The sequence below is a fragment of the Prunus dulcis genome, chromosome 3, assembly GCF_902201215.1.
Source record: "Prunus dulcis chromosome 3, ALMONDv2, whole genome shotgun sequence".
Taxonomy (NCBI): Eukaryota; Viridiplantae; Streptophyta; class Magnoliopsida; order Rosales; family Rosaceae; genus Prunus; species Prunus dulcis.
The window spans coordinates 17974964-17997398 of record NC_047652.1 but is presented as its reverse complement, the minus strand read 5'-3'; the positions used below and the strand labels follow the sequence as shown (position 1 = coordinate 17997398).

Genomic DNA, 22435 nt, shown 5'->3' with positions numbered 1-22435 from the left:
AAACTTATTCACAGTGTTACCTCTAAATGTGATTAATCAAAAAGCGCAATGATGTTTAAGTTTGCATTATGAAGAATCACACAAGAGATGGACCGTCGGAACATGGGAAATGGGAACAAAAGAATAATCAATTTTATCTTGTAAAGAGACGACATTGCGACCATCAAACAAAACAAACAAGAACAGCCTGGATCCAACAGAATATGAAAAGAAAATGCTACCCATCAAAATATTATTGAAATGTTTTTATTATTTGTATTTTTCTTTAGGGGATCAGCCATCGCTGTCCATGTAGCCTAAACTCAACTAGTTTCTCTCTTCAAACCAGTCTGGCTTTTCTGGAGCACACTGCTGCCGACACATGTAGTTTGCTTAATTAAACCCTTTCTCTTTGTTTTTTATGCTAATCAGGGGCCCTATGGCTTAATCAACTCATGCAGGGGCGTAGTTTTCTCTTTGGCCATATGCATGAGGACACTGATGTTGCCATTTCATCTACTTTATATTCAAATCATCTTACTTATGCTTCTATCTTTTTAATTTTGACATCCCGTTTGTTCAAACTTAGTGATCCATCGGAAGCAAAAGTCTTTATATATATATATATATATATATATAGAGGGATAATTCGAACACAATACTTCGAATATAGAGGTACTCTACTTTTAATCACTTTGAACGACTATCCAAAAGTCCGTAATTCAAATTCTATGCACTTAAACAAGCTTGATCTTTGAAAAGTAGTGTACCAACAACTAAAATCTTCTGGTCTTGAGAATAAGTGTGCATTGACAATTTGCATATCATTAATTGAACCGCATTTTTGCTCTGATTTTTTTCTTTTAATGAGGATTTGATAAATCATGTGGTCCCTTTCCCTTTCATGTTTCAACCATTATGGATCAATCACAACTTCAGATTTCAATTTGACCCAACAATAGAGAGTCTATAGGTAGAAAATTGTCTGATCAATTTGATCCCCAAATATATTCTCTCAAATTCACAAGCACAATTGACAATTGTCAATACATCATCACAAGAAGGACCCATCAAAATATTATATGCCCTCACCCCCTACCTAAACCAAGCTGGCATAACTCATAAGTCCTCAGTCTCATCACATATACGCACACAATCTCTTTCTTCTTCCCATTCCTCCCCCTTCCCAAAACCCACCTCCACTCCCCTTCCCCTCCTCCACATTTCCACAATGCCACACCCACCAGCCCTCACCTCCAGCCTAGCCCTCTCAGCCCTCTTCCTCTTCCTCCTCTCCTCCACATCCCAAGCACATAACATTACGCGCATACTCGCCAAACACCCAGAGCTCTCCTCCTTCAACCACTACCTCACCCTCACCCACCTCGCCACAGAGATCAACCGCCGCCAGACCATCACCGTCCTCGCCATCGACAATGCCGCCATGTCTTCCCTCCTCTCCAAAGGACTCTCTGTCTACACCATAAAGAATGTGCTTTCCCTCCATGTTCTTGTGGATTACTTCGGTGCCAAGAAACTTCACCAGATCACCCACGGCACCACCTTGGCTAGCAGCATGTTCCAGGCCACGGGGGCGGCGGCAGGGACTTCGGGGTACGTGAACATCACCAACCTCAAGGGCGGTAAAGTCGGCTTTGGAGCTCAAGACAATGATGGGAAGCTTAATTCCTTCTATGTGAAGTCTGTGCAGGAGATTCCATACAATATCTCCGTCTTGCAAATCAGTCAGGTAAATGGTTGGGATCATTTTGGGATAGGAATGAACCTTATAGATGATAAATTAATACTACTAGATCAAAATTAACACTACCTATTAACTTATATTATTAACACTACCTATTAACTTATATTATTAAACTGTGAATATGAATCACACATTTAAATTAAAATCCGTACGAAAAAAAAATTTACACCGACAATATACTACCATAACAAGATAGAATACATACATACACACGTGTAAAATGTGTTACAATGTGTAGTGGTAAACTCAGTATGTTATGAAGTTCTCAAATCAAATTCTTACTAGATACTTAAGCAAAGGACACGAATTCTCCCCCACAAGACCTCAAAAATTCCCAACATATGCTGGTACTTTGATTCTTGTTTGATTTTAAGAAATATCGAATTCCAACTTGCTTTGGTACACTTCATTTTGGCCACTAGACAAAGGTACAGTATATAGTAGACATGAAACGACTGCGTTTAACAATATCACATGAAACGACTGCGTTTCAGGTATTAACTTCGGCGGAAGCTGAGGCGCCAACCGCAGGGCCAAGCCAGCTGAACCTAACGGCGATCCTATCAAAGCAAGGCTGCAAAGCCTTCGCCGACTTGCTGATCTCATCGGGAGCAGACACGACCTTCGAGACCAACATTGACGGAGGCCTAACGGTGTTTTGCCCGACGGACGCCGTCATCAACGGCTTCCTTCCCAAGTACAAAAACCTAACGACATCCCAAAAGGTGTCGTTGCTGCTCTACCACGGCATCCCTGTGTACCAGTCCCTCCAGATGCTCAAGTCCAACAACGGCCTCGTCAACACCCTGGCCACCGACAAGGCCAACAAGTTCGATTTCACCGTCCAAAATGACGGCGAGATCGTCAGCTTGGAGACGGAGGTCGTGACGGCGAAGATAACGGGGACATTGATCGACGAGGAGCCTCTGGTGATTTACAAGGTGAACAAGGTCTTGCAGCCGACGGAGCTGTTCAAGGTGAAGACGGCGCCTGCGCCGAAGGAGGTGGCTGAGGGGCCGGATGATTCTGCTGACGCGCCGGGATCTGATGATTCGAACGATCAAACGGCTGATAGTGATAAGAATGGAGACGCGGGATTGGACGGTGGGAGATTGGGTATGGTTGTTTTGAGTTTGTGCGTTGGGGTTTTGCTTATGTGATTGGCTTGAGAGGTCTTGTTTGTGGGAAAACTGATTTTTTTTTTTTTCTTCTTCATTTGATTCGAAAAAATAATTTAATGTAAAAAAATGTATTGTGTATTACAATTAAATTGCATATTATACCATTTAAAATCTGACTTGAAGGGTAATTAAAGTGTATACATATTCAACGTTTGGAGAGTGGAACTAGACTATTTCAATTAGAGTTATGAGTGTTATTTGGTGTGTTGGGACATAACTTAATAAAATAAACAACAATCCAATATGTTATGTTTTAGAAGAATGAAGCTCATAAGAATTAGCTTGAACTCAATGACAGACTGTAATAATTTTGTTTATTCAACAACGATATTGAAATTTACAATTTCCTTAAACACAGATGTCGCTAGACCAAATAATTATTTTCAACTTTCACATTAAGATTGGTAGTATCAAGACAGATGAAGATCCTCCAATGTTTAACATGTTTCTTTTTTGTTTCCAAAACAAAACAGTAACAAGATTGATATCGGTGTGAGGCCAAATTCAAATCAGATTCATATGGGTTCTGAAGTCTACCAAATCAGAAGCAAAAAAGAAAGAAAATAGAAAAGGAAATACAACCCTATTCTGACATACACAAAGTCATGTCTAGATTTTATTACACACAAATATACATACCCATACCATAGTTCCATTTTCCAGTACATGACATTAAGCTAACATCACCACTCTCACTCTCATGCATCACCATATCTAATCATTTACCATTTGCTTCCAAATAAGGAGTGAAGAAGAAAATATCACCAAGGCGATCATTAGTTGGTGAGTTCCCGCCATACACCAAAAGGCCCACTTCTCCATCCCAGTGCCCACGGGCAAATGCGCACCACCCGCGAGGCCCGGGATGATGGCCCGAGCCCAGCCCATCATCCCACCTCTTCCACACCAATGTCTCTGTGTCCAGTGCATAGACCTCAGCAGCAAATTTCCCAGCACCCATGTGGCCCAAGTCACTAGGGTCCACTTCCCCACCGTATATAACTATGTATTTTCCGATTGCTACCGTAGAGAATACACTCCGAGCCGTTGGTTTCTCGCCGCTTGTCTCAATTTGGGTCCACTCACCATGGGCTGGGTCGAAGGTGTGCACATCGTCAGCTTCCTCTCCAGCAAAGCCATACACAACCCATATTTTCCCTTCAACCACTAGCAGGCCAGGCCCGCCTCTCCCTTTCAAATTGTCACCCGGTTTTGGGTATTGGATCCATTTTTTATCAACCACGTCGTAGGCCCATAGATCATTAAGGCGGCCGGCCACACCGCAGCCGCCAAAAATATACACATGGCGGTCATCGGCTGTCACGGAGTGGTAGCTCCGATGAGGGGGCCCAATGTCCCCACTAGAAATTAGGGTCCAGTTGTTTGTAGATGTGTCAAAGGAATAGAGCTCATTGAGCTCGTTGTGGTCATAGTCCCTGCCACCAAAAACATAGATGATTTGTCCAACGGCTACCAATGTCACACCAACACGTGGCGGCGGGACATCACCGGTTCCCTCGATCACAGACCACGTCAGCTCCTTGAGGTCAAACACGTGGAGTTTGTTGTCGACGGGGACACGTGGCGTGAATTCGCCACCAAAAACATAGCCCTTCTGTCCTACTAGGGTAATGGCATGTGAGCTTCTTGCTCCAGGCCCAGTCCCCTTTTGATCAAGCTGAAAAACAATAGTACAAGATTTGCATATGCAAATAAGATGAATAAAACTGTTTGTATCACATTTACAAATCTCTCTCTCTCTCTCTCTCTCACAAAAATATGACCTAACAATATCTTCCTAAGTCACATGTTACAACAAATTATATACCAATTGTCTTTAGATCTAAACCAAGTACAGAATTTTCATCCAATCTGTTAAAACTGATGCACACACAGGAGATTTTTAAGTGTTTTCATTGATTTTAAAGAAGACCCAATCTTTAACCGAAGAGGCCAAACTTTTTTTTTTTTGTCCTCTGATTAAATAAAAAAAATAAACCACATTTGCAGTACCCAAAAGAAGAAGATGCACCACACAAGTTGGATAACCATTTCTTGAAACAGTATAAATCAAGATTTTATCACAATTTGAGTTACTCTTAAAAAAAAAATTGCAAAATGATGATCTAAAACAGAGCTAGAAACTTGAATGGGAAGTAGGGAAGAGACCTTGATCCATTTGCCTTGCACCAGAGCCATGGATGGATGGAACAGTGGAATTGCTTGTGATTGGAACAGAGGAGTTGTTGACTCTCTTTCTTTCTCACTGTGGAAGGAAACACTGAGTTTGTTTTGTGGGGTTTCTCAAATGGCTTTCAAACCCTCTACATATAAAACATTTGCGTACTTCATCGTGACAAGTTTTTGTCGTTTTTAACGTCATCTTCTGCAACTCCTCTGCGCCGTGTCGTTTTCTGCATTAATAAGGCCATTCATTTTGCTTTAAAACAAAACAAAAAAAATTTGCTTTAATTTGCTTGATTAATTTATAACTATCATTTGGATATTATCGTATATTTCACCCACAAATAAATCTGTGTATTTATGTGTTTATAAACTATTTATTCCGTTCACAAGTGAAATATTAGTAATTTGCATTAAATACATAGATTTATATGAGAGTAAAATACACGCAACATAAACTGAATTAAATAAACTTCGGAAACTCTATGAGTTTGTATGTGTTTTTTTCTTCTCATAATTTCAGACACTTTAGTTGAGTATGCTGGATGTTCTTAGTCCCTTTAGGATAATCGTGTCGTTTAGTGGCCAATTATATGTTTGATGTCGTTGGATTAGATTTGAGGAAATTATGACAGTAGAAAGGTTATAGAAAAATGATTTTTGAGAGTGATTTTCTCTAGATTATTTTAAATTTTCAACTGGCTCAGGTCACCAAAGAAGTTTTTCCCGATGTCTGCTATATTGCTATTAGGATGACTCTCTTTACAGTCTACATCATATGTACTCTATTTTCCTATTGATCTAATATAATTATATTTCTTTTTTTCTTTTTTCTTTTTTAAAAAAAAGGGAAGATAAAAAGAAAGATAACTAGTATTCCTCCAAACCCTCGATTGGAATTAAAGGCATGGGATGTGCCATTCCCATTATAAAATTAAAGGTGGTTTTGGATTAATTGTTTTTGTTTTTTATAATGGAAACGAAGGGAAGACCTATTTGGGTCTGTATACGGTCGGTTTTTTTGGCCCCTAGTTTCAGCTTTCATTTATATATTTATTTTACCTAATCAATGTTTCTACCTCCCCTGGAAGGATTTGTCATTTTATTTTATTAAATGGATAAGAGAATAAAACCCTGAAAAAAAAAAAAAAAAAGATCAACTCAAAACTTTGGTGGATATCAAAGGCGGCATGAGGGAGGAAGCATGCTTTGAAACCATTAGGGGCAGGTGTTTTTGAGTCACTTTCATAAAAGTATATGATATTGTTGTTTAGAGATAACAATAAATATTCAGAAAATAATAGTGTATGTATCCATTAGGGTCAAAATGTGACATGACATTTAGTTTATGTTATCTAAAAACTCAGGTGCTTGGTAACGAAATGTATAGGAAACTCCAGTGGATCTCTAGCTCATCAGTTTCTCTTAATTCCTGATTAAAGTTCACTGAGGCAATGAAGTCCACTTACATAACCAGGAATGTAAGAAGCAAAACTTGAATGGATCCCAACCAATGACAAAGTTAAAATAGAATAAGCAAGTTGTATTAAAAATATTAGCGTACATGAGACGTATACACACGGTATCTGGAATTTCGATTTATAAATTATAAAGCAATGTAATGACATCAATATAGGAACCAATCATAGACATGACATCAATGTAAAACGGGAGGCACTTGAAGGGATTTTTATACAATAGGAATCCACAGTGACTGTTATTGCCACCATGTTATGGAGTTTGATCAGCCTTTCTACTGATGATCTCACCGGTAGCCTGTATGTTGGCCATGTCCCGGTTGTTATGGTACAAGTAGATTCTTTTTCCGGAGGATGTTGTTGTACGCATTGGAGAAAAACCGGCATAGTCCTGATCTGATTTTGCCAAGCATATCTCTGCTACATAATCGAACATCTTGTTTTTCCGAATGAAGGGTTGAGCTGCATATTCCTCAAATGGCATCCACTGAAAATAATTCCCAGAAAGTTACACATTAGAAGAGTTTAGCATCATAGGTTTTTCGGTTGACTCCTACATTGAGTGATGCTATGTAACACTTAGAAAATACAGCAACTTTCTGTTTTTCTTGCCAATCAAATGTCAAACAAATTCCAAAACTAGATTGTATGATGAACTTTTCGTCTTCCAAAAATTACCTGGGCTGCCTCAATCTCTAAATTTTGCTTCTCGATGTCAGAGGAGTGTGGTTTTAACATGCAAACAAACAACAAGTCGGATTTTCGAAAGAATGACTTGTGGCTTTGCCTGTAGAAAGAGAAAGAGATAATATAAAGAGGTATAATTGAAATGAGAAGAGCCGAGAACATAGCAATGTAAAGATGCCTTCTGCATAGCATGCTGCTACCAAGTAAGGCACAGATATCTATAAATACATAGAAGACTCCTTTAACTGGAGCCAGGCTTCTCACCTAAATGCTAAAATCTCCACAAACTCTGTTTCAATCTGCAGAAAAAAAAAAGAAAAAAATTTCATGGTATTAGATTTACACAGGAATTTGATAGCCTGTTCGTTGATACTATATTCCATCAGTTATCGCTTACTCCTGTCTCTTCTTTGACTTCTCTAACTGCAGCTGCACAAATATCCTCACCCTGTGGATAGAGACAATTTTATCCATGGTGAGAAGATGATTTGAAATGTTTATTAAAAATTGATAAAGTTCTGCTCCTGTTTGTACTCACTTCATTAACAACCCCAGTCGGCATCTTCCAGAAACCTGTATCTTTGAATTTGCCACTGATCTCCTGAACCACAAGTATCTGCCAAACGGATGATATTAATACGCAAAATTAGTAGACAACAATGGACACATAATGTCGTAAAAACAGATTCTAGCAAAAGAAACTTAAAGAATTACTTAGAGCGATGGCAACTGAAATATAAGTTCTTGAAACGAAACATGAATCGATTCTAATTTAGAACTTTTAACTGAGAATGTAAATATGAAGGGTATATACACCTAGTCACTATTCAACCTATCCGTATGTTCTGTAGGAAACACATAGAAAACAAGGTACCATATTTTATTCTTTTTGCTGTCAGTTTTCTAAGCATATCTGGTATTTCCTTCTTTATAACTGTTTGATCTATCCAAGTGTATGGATATAATTATCTGATCTAGAAGCTAACAATAACAACAGTTAAGTATATGAAAGATCAATATTTGGTTAGAAAATCACTTTGAAATTGGAGGTTAAGTAATGATTTCAGACACTAAAAATATCACAAACACAAAAGTAAAGTGGGACAAGATTGACTTTCATTGTAGATGTCATGTTCAGAACAGTGGGAAAAAAAATATTAAAATGCAGAAGGCATACCTCTCTTTCACTGTTCATGACAAAAGCACCAATACTTACTCGGTGCGAAGCATTTGCCGGAAGAGTATCAATAGTTTCAGGAATCCATCTTACAAGCATTAAGTAATCTGGCTCAGCATGGTGGTACCTAAATCCTTCCTGCACAAGTAACAAAACAAAAGACGCTTGAGTGTTGGAAATTATATGCATGAGTTCCATGGCAAGTAAATAAAATTATTTGCATCCCTTGCAAAGTAAACAAAGTCTTTATCTTGTTAAACAATGAATGAGTTCCATGGAACTCAATAAATATACACAGATTAGGCTACAGCCAGATTTTCTCGTATGTCTTCGGGCACAATGGGTTTATAAAGAACTAGCACAATGGAATCTTTTTTTACCTTAACAGCAGCATCCACAAGATTTGAAAGTTCAATAGGCAATTTGATCCACACACCCTTCTTCCCCTACAAAATACAACTCAAGTAAATAGTGTTTATATTAGGGACTCAGAGATAACAGCAACCTTAACAAACTTAACACCATACATACAAATGATGAAATGAACAACAACAAAAAGTACCTTTTGCTTCCACTGTGACATTGAAGCTCTGAGCAAAGAGCTGAAAACCTCAGAATCCATAACTTCTTTCAAGTCTACAACAACTCCTCCATGTAAATCCTCAACTGCACTGAGTAATTCAATCTGCTCAACTCCATCTTCAGGCATGATGGCTTGTTTTGCAACAGATGATGATGAACTTGTTGAAACTGACATGTCTTGAATCAAGGAAGGAAGTTTATCTTTTGGGTCTGTGAAGAAAATAAGAAAGAGTCATGCATGTGCCAGCGTCTACAATGAACCAACCACTACTAGTCTACAAAGGCAACTCCTAAACCAGACAAATTTTAGAGGATTTGGAAAAATACAACTCCAACCATGCTCTCTATTCACCTCCTAAAATAGGGAGACCTCTAGGAACTCCTAAATTTGAGGGGAGAGAAACCCTATAATTTAATGCTGCTTTATTTAATGAGTATTTCAAATCTTTAATTATTTTTTATATTATTTTTTAATAAAGATTGACTAATTAAAAAAAAGTTAAAGCATTTATGACTCCCTCGTGATTGAACTTTTTTTCTAACTCTTCTTGATAGCAAAGGACCCACTAGTGTAGTGGTTTTGAGTATTTATTCCCTCAGGTAAGGTCCTGGATTCGAGTCCTAGCATCCGTGTTGTGTGTGTGAGTTTAATATGCTATCATTCCTTTCAATAGGAAAGGTCCTAAAAAAAAAAATTAAAAAATTAAAAAAACAAAAAACAAAAAACACTTCTTGATAAGGTTGACCCCTCTCTTGTCCTACACCAGCTTTTCTTACGCTTTCCTATCACTTCTGAACTCAAGTTCTGAAGTTTCACAAGACCACCTTTTTGAAAAAAGGCAGAGATTCATGGGTACCAGACCACCAGAGAGCCATAGACAACCAAAATAAGTTCCACAAAAGCATGAAACAAACGAACAACTGCAACAACAATGGCATAATAAAAGACCAATTAAACATGCAGAAATTGAAGCCATACCTTTGGGCCAGGAAGATGAATAGGGTGCAAGAGTTCCAAGACAAGGCCTCTTTGGATATGGATGATGGAGCACAAGAGAAGAAGACACTGGAGAGATTTTATTGGCTGAAAGGTGTGGCAAAAGCTTGCTGGTGGCTCCGAACCTCTGCATCAACATTATGTGTAGTTTTATATGAATATAATATAAGAATCTCAAGTCTAACGCTTGCATCCACTAAGAAAAGTTAGCCAAAGCCTTACCACTTTGCAAAGCTTTTATACCAAAGCCTTACCACTTTGCAAAGCTTTTATACCCTTTGCTTGCTTGGCCCAGACACAGGACATGAAATTTCCTTGCTGTCTGGGTTTTGTGACTTTGAACTGGTAAAATCCTTCTTTTGGGCACGGCAATCTCTTGCTAATTTCCAAGACGGAACGTATAAATCAGACAATCAGACCTAGAAACACGCGAAAGGAGACCTACGTCTCCTCAATGCTTTATCTAGAGAGAATTATTTCCAAAAATAAATTTTCTATAACCCCTTTCAACCGTCATAATTTTTCCAAATCTGATTCAATGACATCAAAGACAACAACTAACCATTAATCGGCATGACTCTTTTTTTTTGTATGACTTTTGAATTTCCTAATAAAATTCTTATTATGAAGTGAAAGCAATAGCTCAAATAGGAAAAGATATGTTACTTGATTCGTTATAATTCAATTTAGAGTAATGTTACTCTTACCACATTTGTATATCAAATTCTCATATCATTTTATGTGACAGATAAAGTTGTACATATCATCTGTCATATAAGGTAGTATGAGAATTTGGTATACAAATGTGGTTTTCAATTTAGGATGAAATATACTTACAAAGCCAAGCATATTAATCTAAACAATTACTAGCTTATTATATTCAAAAAAAAGATTCTATCATGAAGTTTAGTGTTCTCGATTTTGAGCCGTTAGATTATATAATTTTTATTTGAATATGTGATTTAGATTGATAGTTTAACAACACGACACGAGTTAGAGCAAAAAAAAACACCACCCTTCATTCAAGCTACATGACATACTCGCATAGTCTTTAAAAAAATACCTGTAAGTATATGTCTAGATTCGATTCTATGGAAATTGTCCTTGAAAATAAACTGAAGAGTGTGAACATGGGTGATCGAAATGATGAAGTCAAGCCAAACCAATGATTACTAACTAGTTGGATTTGTATTCAGATAAATAATCATGACATTTGGCACAAACATTGTTCTTCATCTTATGATGTGGTGCTGAAAGTTCATAGTAATTTCACCCAAACAAAAACAAAAAAAAACAAAAAAAAATTCATAATAATTAGATGGTGGCATCATGCGACAAGGAAACATGGTAAAATACTGAACTGTAAATGATTGGGAAAATGATATGAGTGACCAAAAAACTTTCTCAAATTTCATAGTCAATTCTTGTGCCTTGCTTTAAACTTTTGTTTGACATCCCAGTCTAGAAGAGCGAGACAGATTTGGAAAACTTGGTAACTTCCATGCTTTTAGGTGAGCTAGGGCCCAACAAGCAGGTCTTGGGCCCAGTCACTTGGACTAGGCTCTCTCATACAGCAAATTCTGATAATAATTGTTTAATTTTTCACATGTTTGATGCTTCTCTCTCCTGAATTTCTTGGAAATGTTTACATGGAAAAAAAAGACTCACTCTTCTCTTCCTCTTTCCACCTCTTCTCCTTAATTTTTAAAAGTTTATATCGCAATATTATCGATAATATCGCTATATATTGACCATTTGCAGCTGCCAATTGAACTTAAATATCGAGGAAATTATCGATAAATTGACGATATATAGATGGAAATGTGCTAAAATATCGCTACCCTAAAAAAACGATAATTTCTCCGAAATATCGGTGAAATTATCGATATTTAGTTCTCTGGTTCGAACCCCTCTCCAATTCTAAATCAGAAGCCACTTAACCACCACGCTGGTCATAACTTTGTGATTATAAACTATGGAATCTAGAATATATAATACTTGCGAGCTGTTTTTCAAAATAGAAATTAACATAATTACTTATTGTTTTATATTGTTGATTAGTTACTTAATTACTTAATATAATTTATTTCTTTTCTATTTAATCCATTTAATGTTATTGATTATTTTATTATTCATTATAAGTACTTACATTACTAAATTCTCCTTCAAATTGTTGCTTAATTATTAAATCTCTATAATCATTTTCATTATTTACTATTTAATTATTCCTTGGATAAATTTATTTATGTTCTTAGTTAATTTTCAATCTTCACTATTATTTTTTAAGCATGGTAAGTGCCTAATTTTCATGAAAAATCAAATTGGTTTACATCTTCGATTATTTTTCAATTTTTGATAAACAATAAATATAAGAACGCGTACCATGTCCTATAAATAACGTGAAATAAATTGTTGCTTAATCACTTAAATCTCTATAATCATTTGCTTTATTTCCTATTTAATTCTTCCTTAGATAAATTTATTTATGTTCTTAGTTAATTTTCAATCTTTACTATTATTTTTTAAGCATGGTAGAGTGCCTAATTTTCACCACAAATCAAGTTGGTTTACATCTTTAATTATTTTTCAATTTTTGATAAAATAATAAATATAACAATGTGTACCATGTCCAGTGAATAACGTGAAATAAGGCGACTCATGTATCTTATCATGCAATTTATAAAGTGTAAAATATTTTTCTAAAAAATGATAAATAAATTACTAAGGGATGTTTAATTCTCTTTCATTAATTACTCCAAATTTTCTAAGTCATAGAGTTTGTCAGCTCGCAATATAATCAACTTAAATAACTCAAACCCACTATGCCATGCATTTCCTTCCAATTTTTTATGTCAAAATAATAGATGATTGACTAAATAAACTTCTTCTGAAGTTTCATTAAAAATTTCCATGTATTTTATCACAATTTCTGTGGTTTTTATCTAATTTTTATCGATATCGATATTTTCCCGATATTTTCATCGATATTTTCGTGTTTTTGAACTACCGATATTTCCGAAACTATTGATATTTAAGACCTTGGTTTGAACCCCACTGTGTGCCAGTGTGAGTGAGTTTTTAGCGTTTAATTTTTGAAAGTTCATATCGTGATATTATCGCAATATTATCGATAATATTGCGATATATTGAGCAATATTATCGATAATATTGCGATATATTGAGCATTTGCAGCTGCCAATTGAACTTAAATATCAAGAAAATTATCAAGAAAATTATCGATAAATTGACGATATATAGATGAAAATATGCTAAAATATCTCTGCTCACAACTCACATGCTATTTTCTGATTTGTGCATATTCCAAACCAGCAAATTGGTTGTTCACCTTTAAATTACTGTATTCCACTGCCCAGCAAACCATTAATGTCCTAACCAATTCCAACCTGATTCTCAAGAAAATGGAAACAAAAAATCATTTCCACTCCTGCTTTCCCAAATTGTTGTCGTTGACAATGAATTTCTCAAAGAATCTCGTTCTTCTATTTTTATTAAACACTTTGACACGCACATCACTTTCAAATAAGCTGATTTGAAATATCCCTCAATTAAATTACGAAAAAAAAAAAATACAAAACCAAAATTTTAGTCCTAAGTTAACATTGACATTACTCTTTATATAAATTTATGTATGATATTTCTATTTTAATAATTAATTTTGTGTGTAGAGTGAGAGTTGGGCCAATCAGAATTACCAGAGGGAGAAGCTGCCACGCCACATGAGAGTGGCCAAGTGTTTGGGAGTCCAATACGTACCAAGAAACTGAATGGCGCCAGTTGAAGATCCCATTTTACAGTGTTTGTCGTTAACCTCAAACGTCCCAAACAAACGGTGCCTTAAACGCTTACAATTGGAAACTTGGGCACGCCAGGTCACCCCAGTGTGCACGTTCTTTGTTGCTCTTTTCTTGTTATAGCCCCAAGCTCCAAGTTCCGAACTCCAAGCTCTCTGCTTCATTGTACTTTTATATTTAAAAAGTTTTTGTTTTCTGGTATTTTTGCCACCACGCCATTAAATATTATATTCCTCCCCAAGCTTCCAACAGTGGTGAAGGGTTGGAGTTTTGGTTCTGATTCCTTCTTACCCAGTAAGTTTTTTTTAATGCTTTCATCTGGGTTCTCTTTAGTTTCTTCGGAAATTAGTAGGAAATTAAGGAACAAGTCTTGTGCTTTCTGTTGTTTGGTTTAGTTTAGGATTCAGTTGACTGCAATATCTTTCTTGTCAATATCAATTTTGAAGAACAAAAGAAATGGAAAACATGAATTTTTGAAATTTTCTTTTTATTCTTCTCACCTCTTGATTCTTCAAGAGCAAATAGATGATTGGAACATTGCTGATTGCAGTTGCTGACTAGTAAATTTATTTGGGTCTGCAGCAATCAAGTTAAGCCTTTTTATATGAGACTCGCCTTTGCTTGTGTTTTTTTCTGTAATGGTATTAGAATCTGTTTATAATTTATGTCCAATTTCAATGCTGTTTCAGTGTTGATTGAGTTCAGCTATCTATTTGATGAAGTTTTATTCAGTTTTATTGTATGCATACTGACAGTAAAACTCTGAATCTATGATGATCAGATTCTTCCATTGCCTTGGCCTTTCCAGTCTCATATCTTGCTTTAGTCACAGGGTTTTGCATTATCAGCACTATCATTGTTTTAGGATCTTCAAATTTTTAATTTTCTATTGACAAGTTTTCACGTTTTTCTGGTTCCGTAATCTTGTGTGCTTGAGGATAGTATGTTGCTTTGCTTCAAAGACCAAATTGGGGATCTTTCACTTTTCAAAATCACTCTTGGGTTAATGTTTCTCTGATCATTGTATTATGCAGGTATCTGCATCATAAATGGCTGCAGTACTGACTACAAACAGATGCTATTGGCATAATGTGGAGTTGATAAATCAAGGAAAAGCAACAGACAGTCTTAGTTTCTCAAGCTCAATTTCAGTTCATGAATCCTTTAAGTCCGGGAGACCAACTCGTGCTGATAAATTTTTAAGGTTTCAAGTGCAAATGCGAAAGGCCGAATCATCCTCAAGATCGGGTGTCAATGGACGGGCTGTGAGAATGGTACCAGCTAGTGAGGTAGTCAAAAGAACAACCCCATCCACTAATAAGATTGAGATAGTGAATGGCACAAAGCAGGCTGTTAATGGAGCAAGTCTAGTTAGGAGAAATCCTACTCCAGCCCTGGTTAAGACACAAAAATCTAGACCAACTAAAGAACTTCCCCCAATGGAGGAGCTAAAGGTTTTGCCCTCAGATGATGGATTCAGTTGGGCCAATGAAAACTACAGTTCTTGGCAAAGGTCTGCAGATGTATGGTCATTTGTTCTCTCATTACGAGTGCGTGTTCTGTTGGATAATGCAAAATGGGCATATATAGGAGGCTTCACCGAAGATAAGCAGGTGGGTGGTTGAGACTTCTCCGCAGCTACTTTTTGTCCCTGCTATGTTGAATCCTAGTCATGATTAGAGTACAGAAATCTATTTTGCCTGCTACTTAAGTCATTCTGGGCCATGTCTCCCTTCAGTTTTTTGGTTCTGTGGACTACTTGTTTCTTGGCTTTAAGCTTTTTTTTAAAAATCTCTCATTCAGAAAAACAGAAGGCGAAAGACTGCCTCATGGCTCCGGGAGAGTGTACTGCAGCTTGGGCCAACATTTATCAAACTTGGACAATTATCTTCAACAAGATCAGATCTTTTTCCCCGTGAGTTTGTGGACGAGCTTGCCAAGTTACAGGTACTTTACGTATTCCTGTTACAGTATTTCTGAGAAGGCATTGTCTTCTTAAATTTGTGCATTTATATTCGTTATAATTTCGCTGATTTTTCATTATGTAATTCATGTGATTCTCATGTAATATAATACAGGATAGAGTGCCAGCCTTCTCACCAGCAAAAGCAATAGGCTTTATTGAGACTGAACTGGGAGCTCCCATTAATGTATTGTTTAAGGAGTTTGAGGACCGACCAATTGCTGCTGCTAGTCTTGGTCAGGTGTTTAGTTCATGACTCTTTTTCATTAAGTGATATCTGTTTGTAGTGTTTAAACTTTTGAATACATCAAACAATACAGAGTTTAAGTTGAAATATATTAAACTCAAAAGAAAATATCTGGGTTGTCCTTCTCTACATAATACTCATATGAAATTTTTTATTTGAGATTATTCTCTTTTGCTTGTTTGGATATTGATGAGTTATGTCTTTAGGTTCATCGGGCTATCCTGCATAATGGAGAGAAAGTAGTCGTGAAAGTTCAAAGACCCGGTCTCAAGAAGCTTTTTGACATTGATTTACGTAAGTATTAGATGAGGTGTTTCTTTTCCCATCATTCTATTCTGTCTTCTTTTATTCTTTTTTGTGTGCATTTATCTATGTATATATGCAGTTCTGTGATATTGTAGATCTAGCTAGCTGACATGCTTCGCATATTTCTGTGTTGATCTTTGATATCACTAATTTGAATTTAGTAGTTTTAGTTATCTCTCTAACCTATTGCTCCTTACTTCCAGGAAATCTGAAGCTAATTGCAGAGTATTTCCAGAAAAGTGAAACCCTTGGTGGTCCAACAAGAGACTGGATTGGTATATATGAAGAATGTGCCACGTATGTAATAAGCATCTCTTAGTTGCTATGTTAACTATTTATTCATATTTCATGGAACTGTTAGTATAAGCACGTGAACAATAAAAAAGCTAGTTTATTTATTTCCCCATTGACTTGTGTCATCCTGCAGCAGACCTCATGTCTGTTAATGCACAAGATTTATTTTGGTATTGAAAATTTTATATTAAAATTGTAGTAGTTTTGGACCGTATTTTACTGGTTTGTTTGGCATTAAATATTGCTAACAGTTGTGCCTGAGAATTGGAGCTTTGCTGAAACATGCTTCATTTTATCTCTACATATAATGTGAGTTCTGACGCTTTGAATTATATTTTCCCTTCATGGATTTCAGGATATTGTATCAAGAAATTGATTATATAAATGAAGGGAAGAATGCTGACAGGTTTCGCAGAGACTTTCGCAATACAAAGTGGGTTCGAGTACCTGTATGTTTCTTGCTACAGAACTACAAGATATGCCTTAACTTTTGATCTTGTCAGAGATATAACTGCACTCTTTGTACTGTCTTTACTGAGTTATATCTTGAGAACATTTCTTCCCTTTTGTAGATGGTCTTTTGGGATTATACTGCCATGAAGGTGTTGACCTTGGAGTATGTACCAGGTTTCACTCTATGCTAATGCTTCTTTCTTTCTTTTTTGCCTTTTTTCCAGATTATGTGTTTTGCATAAAAATGGTGCAGTAGTGTAGTGTTAATGTGGTCTAGCATTAATTTTTTTTTTTTGTTGGTTATTGTTGATAAGATGTCTTTTTGCTGTTGTCAGGCATTAAGATCAATCGGCTTGATATGCTAGATTCACAGGGTTTTAATCGTGCTCGAATTTCCTCACGCGCTATTGAAGCATACTTGATCCAGGTCAGGAAATTTGTTCTTCTCTAAACCAACCCATATGACTACTCATCTTGATATTGAATATGATGACTATTTCGTACTAAACGAATGCATCTATTCCTCTACTGAGTCTGTTTTGTTTTGATTACTATAAATAACAATTAACTATCTTATATAAGCACATGATTAGCTGGACTTTGCTATGGATGCAGATACTCAGAACCGGTTTCTTCCATGCTGATCCTCATCCAGGAAATCTTGCCATTGATGTAGATGAAACTCTAATTTATTATGACTTTGGCATGATGGGAGATATTAAATCTTTCACCCGGGAGAGACTGCTTGAACTTTTCTATTCTGTATACGAGAAAGATGCAAAAAAGGTTCAGTTAATCCTTTCTTCCGCATTGTTCATCTAAGCATTAGCATGACTCAGAATCGTGCACTTAAGCTCATTTGGAACACTTAAGATATATCATTATGTCTCCCCTTGTTGTAAAGGTTTAATCTAACAAAAGCCAGCTAATTGCAGGTTATTCAATGCCTCATAGATCTTGGAGCACTTCAGCCCACTGGAGATTTGTCGTCGGTATGCATCATGCCAATCACATTCTAAAGGGAACAATTACTCAATATAATGATTTTCGGAAACATTGGTGCTATCTCTCTCACTCTGTTTCCCCCTATTTCTAGGTAAGGAGATCCGTCCAATACTTTTTGGACAACTTGTTGAGCCAGACACCAGATCAGGCGAAGACTCTTTCTGCAATTGGGGAGGTATGCATATATTGTTACTCACCTAAATATAAATGACACCTCTAAGCTAGAAAGGGGAAAACAGTTAACACAGGTTCTACAGACATAATGAGATTGACTGCAAATCAGTTACCAAAATGATGTCTTGGTTACTTGTGTCCCTGCGTTGATGAAGATGTTGCCACATATTACCTTTTCATTCTGAATAACCCTTTTATGATCTAAAGTTGGGGATGGGGCTTTTCTTAATGGCAGGATTTATTTGCAATAGCACAAGATCAGCCATTTCGGTTTCCATCCACATTTACTTTTGTCCTAAGGGCGTTCTCAACCCTGGAAGGTTCTCTCTCTCTCTCTCTCTCTCTCTCTCTCTCTCTCTCTCTCTTCACAGCCAGTTTAGGTTTTAGGTACATCATCCTATGTACCTTCAACATTGTGTTGTAAACTCAGAGGAAGTTTCTAAATGTTATATTTGTTTGTCAGTTACAAAAATCCTAATTCTAGAAGTAGAGCTCTCCCTATTCGCTGGAACAATATTAGAACTTTCAAATCTTGATTCTATATTCTCCTAGTTAAAATGAATTTTCTTTGCAGCCCAAAGATTTGATCTGATAAGCAGAGTTATCTTGGTTTTTCTGCTTTATTCTCACTAGCAATCTTTGTTTCAGGTATAGGCTATACTCTTGATCCAGATTTCTCCTTTGTGAAGATTGCTGCACCTTATGCCCAGGTTCCATACATGTTCCAAACAATTATAATATTTTACCACTTTGTGCATAGCAATCTTGCGTTTGCCTTGTCAATGGTTTGGTAGAATATTGCTGATATATACAAGTTTTGCAGGAACTTTTAGATTTAAGACAGAAGCAGCGTACTGGGACACAGCTTGTGAACGAAATAAGGAAACAAGCCGATGATGTACGGCAACTTAACTTTCTTCCCTTGCTTAGTTCCATGTTCTAGTTTCCACTAAGTAAATAAAATTTTGTAGTTTGATTTCTAGTTCAAGAAAAATATTTCAGTATTGGCACTAAGTGTGTTTGTGTATGTACTTTTAGGCCAGAAGCTACACCATGTCCATGCCATACAGAGTTCAGCGAATAGAGGAGTTTGTGAAAGAACTTGAGTCAGGGGATCTGAAACTCCGAGTCCGGGTGCTTGAGGTATTCATTTTTGACTACTTTTTAGAAAAAAATATTTTTTATGTTTCATTTTTCAGTTTGAACTTTTAAGTACTCTTCTTAGCACTCTAAATCTTCCCATTCGTTTACATCTAAAAATACAAGTTTAATTTAAAATGAGAAAACTACATTTGACAGTCAGAAAGAGCTGCTCGAAAAGCGACAATACTACAAATGGCGACAATGTATACAGTCTTAGGATGTACCCTGCTTAACCTTGGGGTCACTTTGAGCAGTCAAGGAAGTCAAGCTATTGCAAACGGATCGTTCATCGGTGCAGGTGATCCTGTTACTCAAGAAACCTTGATATAAAGATATACCTTCTGCTTCATTTTCTTCATCTTTAAATTTTGAAGATTGCATTCATCAAAGCTTTTGCATTGTGTAGGAGTCTTTCTCACACTGCTGGCTAGATCTATGCAAAGGGTGAAGAAACTTGAGAAATTTGAGAAGATGATCTAATTTCTAAACCCAAAGCCAGCCCAGAACCCATTTAGCCTTCGCAGTATAGCTTATACCCAATTTCCACATTCAGTCGCATAATTCTTCATTAAATCTTATCTAGTCTGATTTTTCACACGCATACACAAGACTTGTACACACAACATGAATAAAACTTCTCTCATAAGATTGAGCCCTGTATATATGCTTTGCTTTTCGATACAGACAATATTTGGGATGGGAGTATTCGAACACAGGATCTCAGCCATAGATATTCACCCTTAACCGCTTGAGGGAAAAGGTAATGTAATTGGTGACTTGAGAATGTTAGTGTGGTGCATTGATACCACAGCTACTTTGTACAGCAAAGGCCACCATTTTTGGGAACTTTAAAAGTGAGGCAGGAGGTTGCTAGCATCCTGCATAAGTCAGCTGGATACTTGAATTCTATAAACATAATAAAAGCACCACACATCTGAGCTTCATGCATTAAGGTACTCTACCAAATACCCATCAACGTCATCTATGTAATAATCGAATTGATTAGAATGGTTCATATTAACGAAAACCAGTCTGGCATCATAGATTGTGTGCTGATGATGTTGACGATGGATTCAAAGTTGACATTTTGATAACAAAACATTATATGTTTGTGACGGTAATATTATCACATGTTATGATATGATTGAGCAACAAGTTAATAATTTACACTATTATATAATGTGTAAATTGATATAGACCACGTCATAATGTGATGATCACACCAAAAAATTTATCGCTTGCAAGAAAGATAGAGTTACTATTCTTTTATCACAAATTCTAAATTGTGGACTATTTCACATGCTCCATGATATTTGAGGAGATATTGCACCGTTAAGTTGGAGATCTAATAACATATATAAGTATGAGTGTGGACCAAGTGGTATTTATTTTATTTTTGGGGGTTAGTAGCTAGCCATGTTTTCATCGACTTAAATGTGAAGGCGCAGAAAGGAACAAACGACAATCTTGAATTATTGAAGTCAACAAAGGCTTCCATAAACTATGTGACAATCGATGGTTGGTGAACTTGGACTCAAAATTTCATAATCCACGAAGTTAGATTGAAAATGATGGCATTTTCGTGTATATCCCAATTTATATTCAACTCATAGAAAGGTAGAACAGGCACTTCCTTACCAAATAGAAAACAATATATGATATTCGTTTTTCTCCATGTTTTTTTGCATGATGCAATTTGTTAAAGCATAAAAAAATTAAATAAAATCATAATTGACATGCGATATCATGGTAGGTTATTCATGTGGCAAGTCCAATGGCTTCACATGCTTCTGCATCACCCCATGAGAATTCTTTACGGGTTACGTGCAAAAGACATGTCACATTAGGGGACGTGTTGAGAGTATCTCACATCGAATGATGAAAGTGTAGCGTATGAACTTTAAAAAAAATTAAATCACTCTACTTATTATTAATTTATTTTGAGTTGGATATTCATATCTTATTTATGTTTAAAAAATATAAAGAATGTGGTTTTTATCAAGGTTTGTTGAATATATGCTTGCATGTGTTGCATAAAAAGATCGTCATGGTAATGGTAATGGATACTCATCCCTGGTTGACTTCACCATCCAAAGTCTACAAAAGTCATATTGTTCATTCACATTCAGAACTAAAATTCAATCTTTTTCTTTATTCATAGCTTGCTTTTGTTTATATAATTTTCAATTACTTAATTCGGCTGGACATCGTTGAACTCACTCACTACCAAATTTAACTTGAAATTATGTCCATCTGAGTTGACAATGATTGCCTACCAACTTAGCTCAAATGATCACTGCATCAAGAGACTGGAGTTGGTAAAAGTTTCGCAGCTCCATATATTTTTGTTTATACATAGTGATGAAGTGAATAAGTGACCAAGTCAATCAGAGTTTGCTCTTGACTTCAATAATTTCAACTTTCATATTTTCCTTTTCCTTCTTAGGGTTCAGAAATGAGGTTATTTAAGTAATCATAAACCCAAAATATCAACATCAAGCATATTTTTTAAAAAAATGAGATATTTAGTAATATACCTATTCTTAGCACTAATATTATAAATAAACCCTATATTATTGAAATTCTATTAACAAACCCAAAAAAACCCCAAAAAATGACAGCTAGCCTTATTGAATTTAATATTGATTATTAAATTACTTTGATGCCCTATTGAGTGTTTTGGGTATTTTTATGAGATTTTGGGGTTGGGCATGTTTTAAGAAATTGATGGCAGTTTTGTAATTTATAAGAAGTTAAAAGCCTCTTTGTTATGTTGTAAATGGGCTTTGGGTGTGTTTCTAAAGTCCATTTTATATGGGGTATTTTTATAATTTAGGCATCTATATTGGGTATAATAGTGAATCTCCCATTAAAAATTTGCAAAGCTAGGTTAGGTCAGTTGGTCAATACAGTGTACCCATCTCGTTGCACACGAGTTCGATTTTCCTCCTTATACACTAAATTAAAGTAGTTAGAATATCGCTTTGTAAAAAAAAAAAACACAAATC

The 22435-nt window shown here is 36.0% G+C and overlaps 4 protein-coding genes across 4 annotated transcripts; 2 read left to right on the top strand and 2 right to left on the bottom strand.

Annotated features, from left to right (window-relative positions):
- The first annotated feature begins 1210 nt into the window (after positions 1 to 1210).
- Positions 1211 to 2922, top strand: LOC117622262 (fasciclin-like arabinogalactan protein 2). Its single transcript, XM_034352870.1, has 2 exons — positions 1211 to 1729; positions 2239 to 2922. Exons 1-2 carry the CDS (start codon positions 1211 to 1213, stop codon positions 2902 to 2904), a joined length of 1185 nt encoding a protein of 394 aa, XP_034208761.1. The 3' UTR covers positions 2905 to 2922.
- Positions 2923 to 3418: 496 nt separating this feature from the next.
- Positions 3419 to 5238, bottom strand: LOC117622687 (nitrile-specifier protein 5-like). Its single transcript, XM_034353446.1, has 2 exons — positions 5095 to 5238; positions 3419 to 4603 (listed from the first exon to the last, which is right to left on the bottom strand). The coding sequence occupies exons 1-2, from the start codon at positions 5122 to 5124 to the stop codon at positions 3644 to 3646; spliced, it is 990 nt and encodes a 329-aa protein (XP_034209337.1). The 5' UTR covers positions 5125 to 5238; the 3' UTR covers positions 3419 to 3643.
- Positions 5239 to 6631: 1393 nt separating this feature from the next.
- Positions 6632 to 10239, bottom strand: LOC117622376 (nudix hydrolase 2-like). Its single transcript, XM_034353029.1, has 9 exons — positions 10013 to 10239; positions 9014 to 9243; positions 8832 to 8897; positions 8452 to 8589; positions 7813 to 7890; positions 7672 to 7722; positions 7539 to 7573; positions 7266 to 7374; positions 6632 to 7074 (listed from the first exon to the last, which is right to left on the bottom strand). Exons 1-9 carry the CDS (start codon positions 10221 to 10223, stop codon positions 6841 to 6843), a joined length of 1152 nt encoding a protein of 383 aa, XP_034208920.1. The 5' UTR covers positions 10224 to 10239; the 3' UTR covers positions 6632 to 6840.
- A 3605-nt stretch (positions 10240 to 13844) lies between these two features.
- LOC117622203 (protein ACTIVITY OF BC1 COMPLEX KINASE 7, chloroplastic) lies at positions 13845 to 20575 on the top strand. The gene is made up of 19 exons (XM_034352792.1): positions 13845 to 14136; positions 14877 to 15455; positions 15646 to 15789; positions 15921 to 16046; positions 16259 to 16346; positions 16562 to 16655; positions 17008 to 17101; positions 17225 to 17279; positions 17441 to 17532; positions 17721 to 17891; positions 18041 to 18097; positions 18202 to 18285; positions 18520 to 18604; positions 18933 to 18994; positions 19108 to 19182; positions 19323 to 19427; positions 19584 to 19725; positions 19834 to 19950; positions 20112 to 20575. The coding sequence occupies exons 2-18, from the start codon at positions 14892 to 14894 to the stop codon at positions 19905 to 19907; spliced, it is 2112 nt and encodes a 703-aa protein (XP_034208683.1). The 5' UTR covers positions 13845 to 14136; positions 14877 to 14891; the 3' UTR covers positions 19908 to 19950; positions 20112 to 20575.
- The last annotated feature ends 1860 nt before the right edge of the window (positions 20576 to 22435 follow it).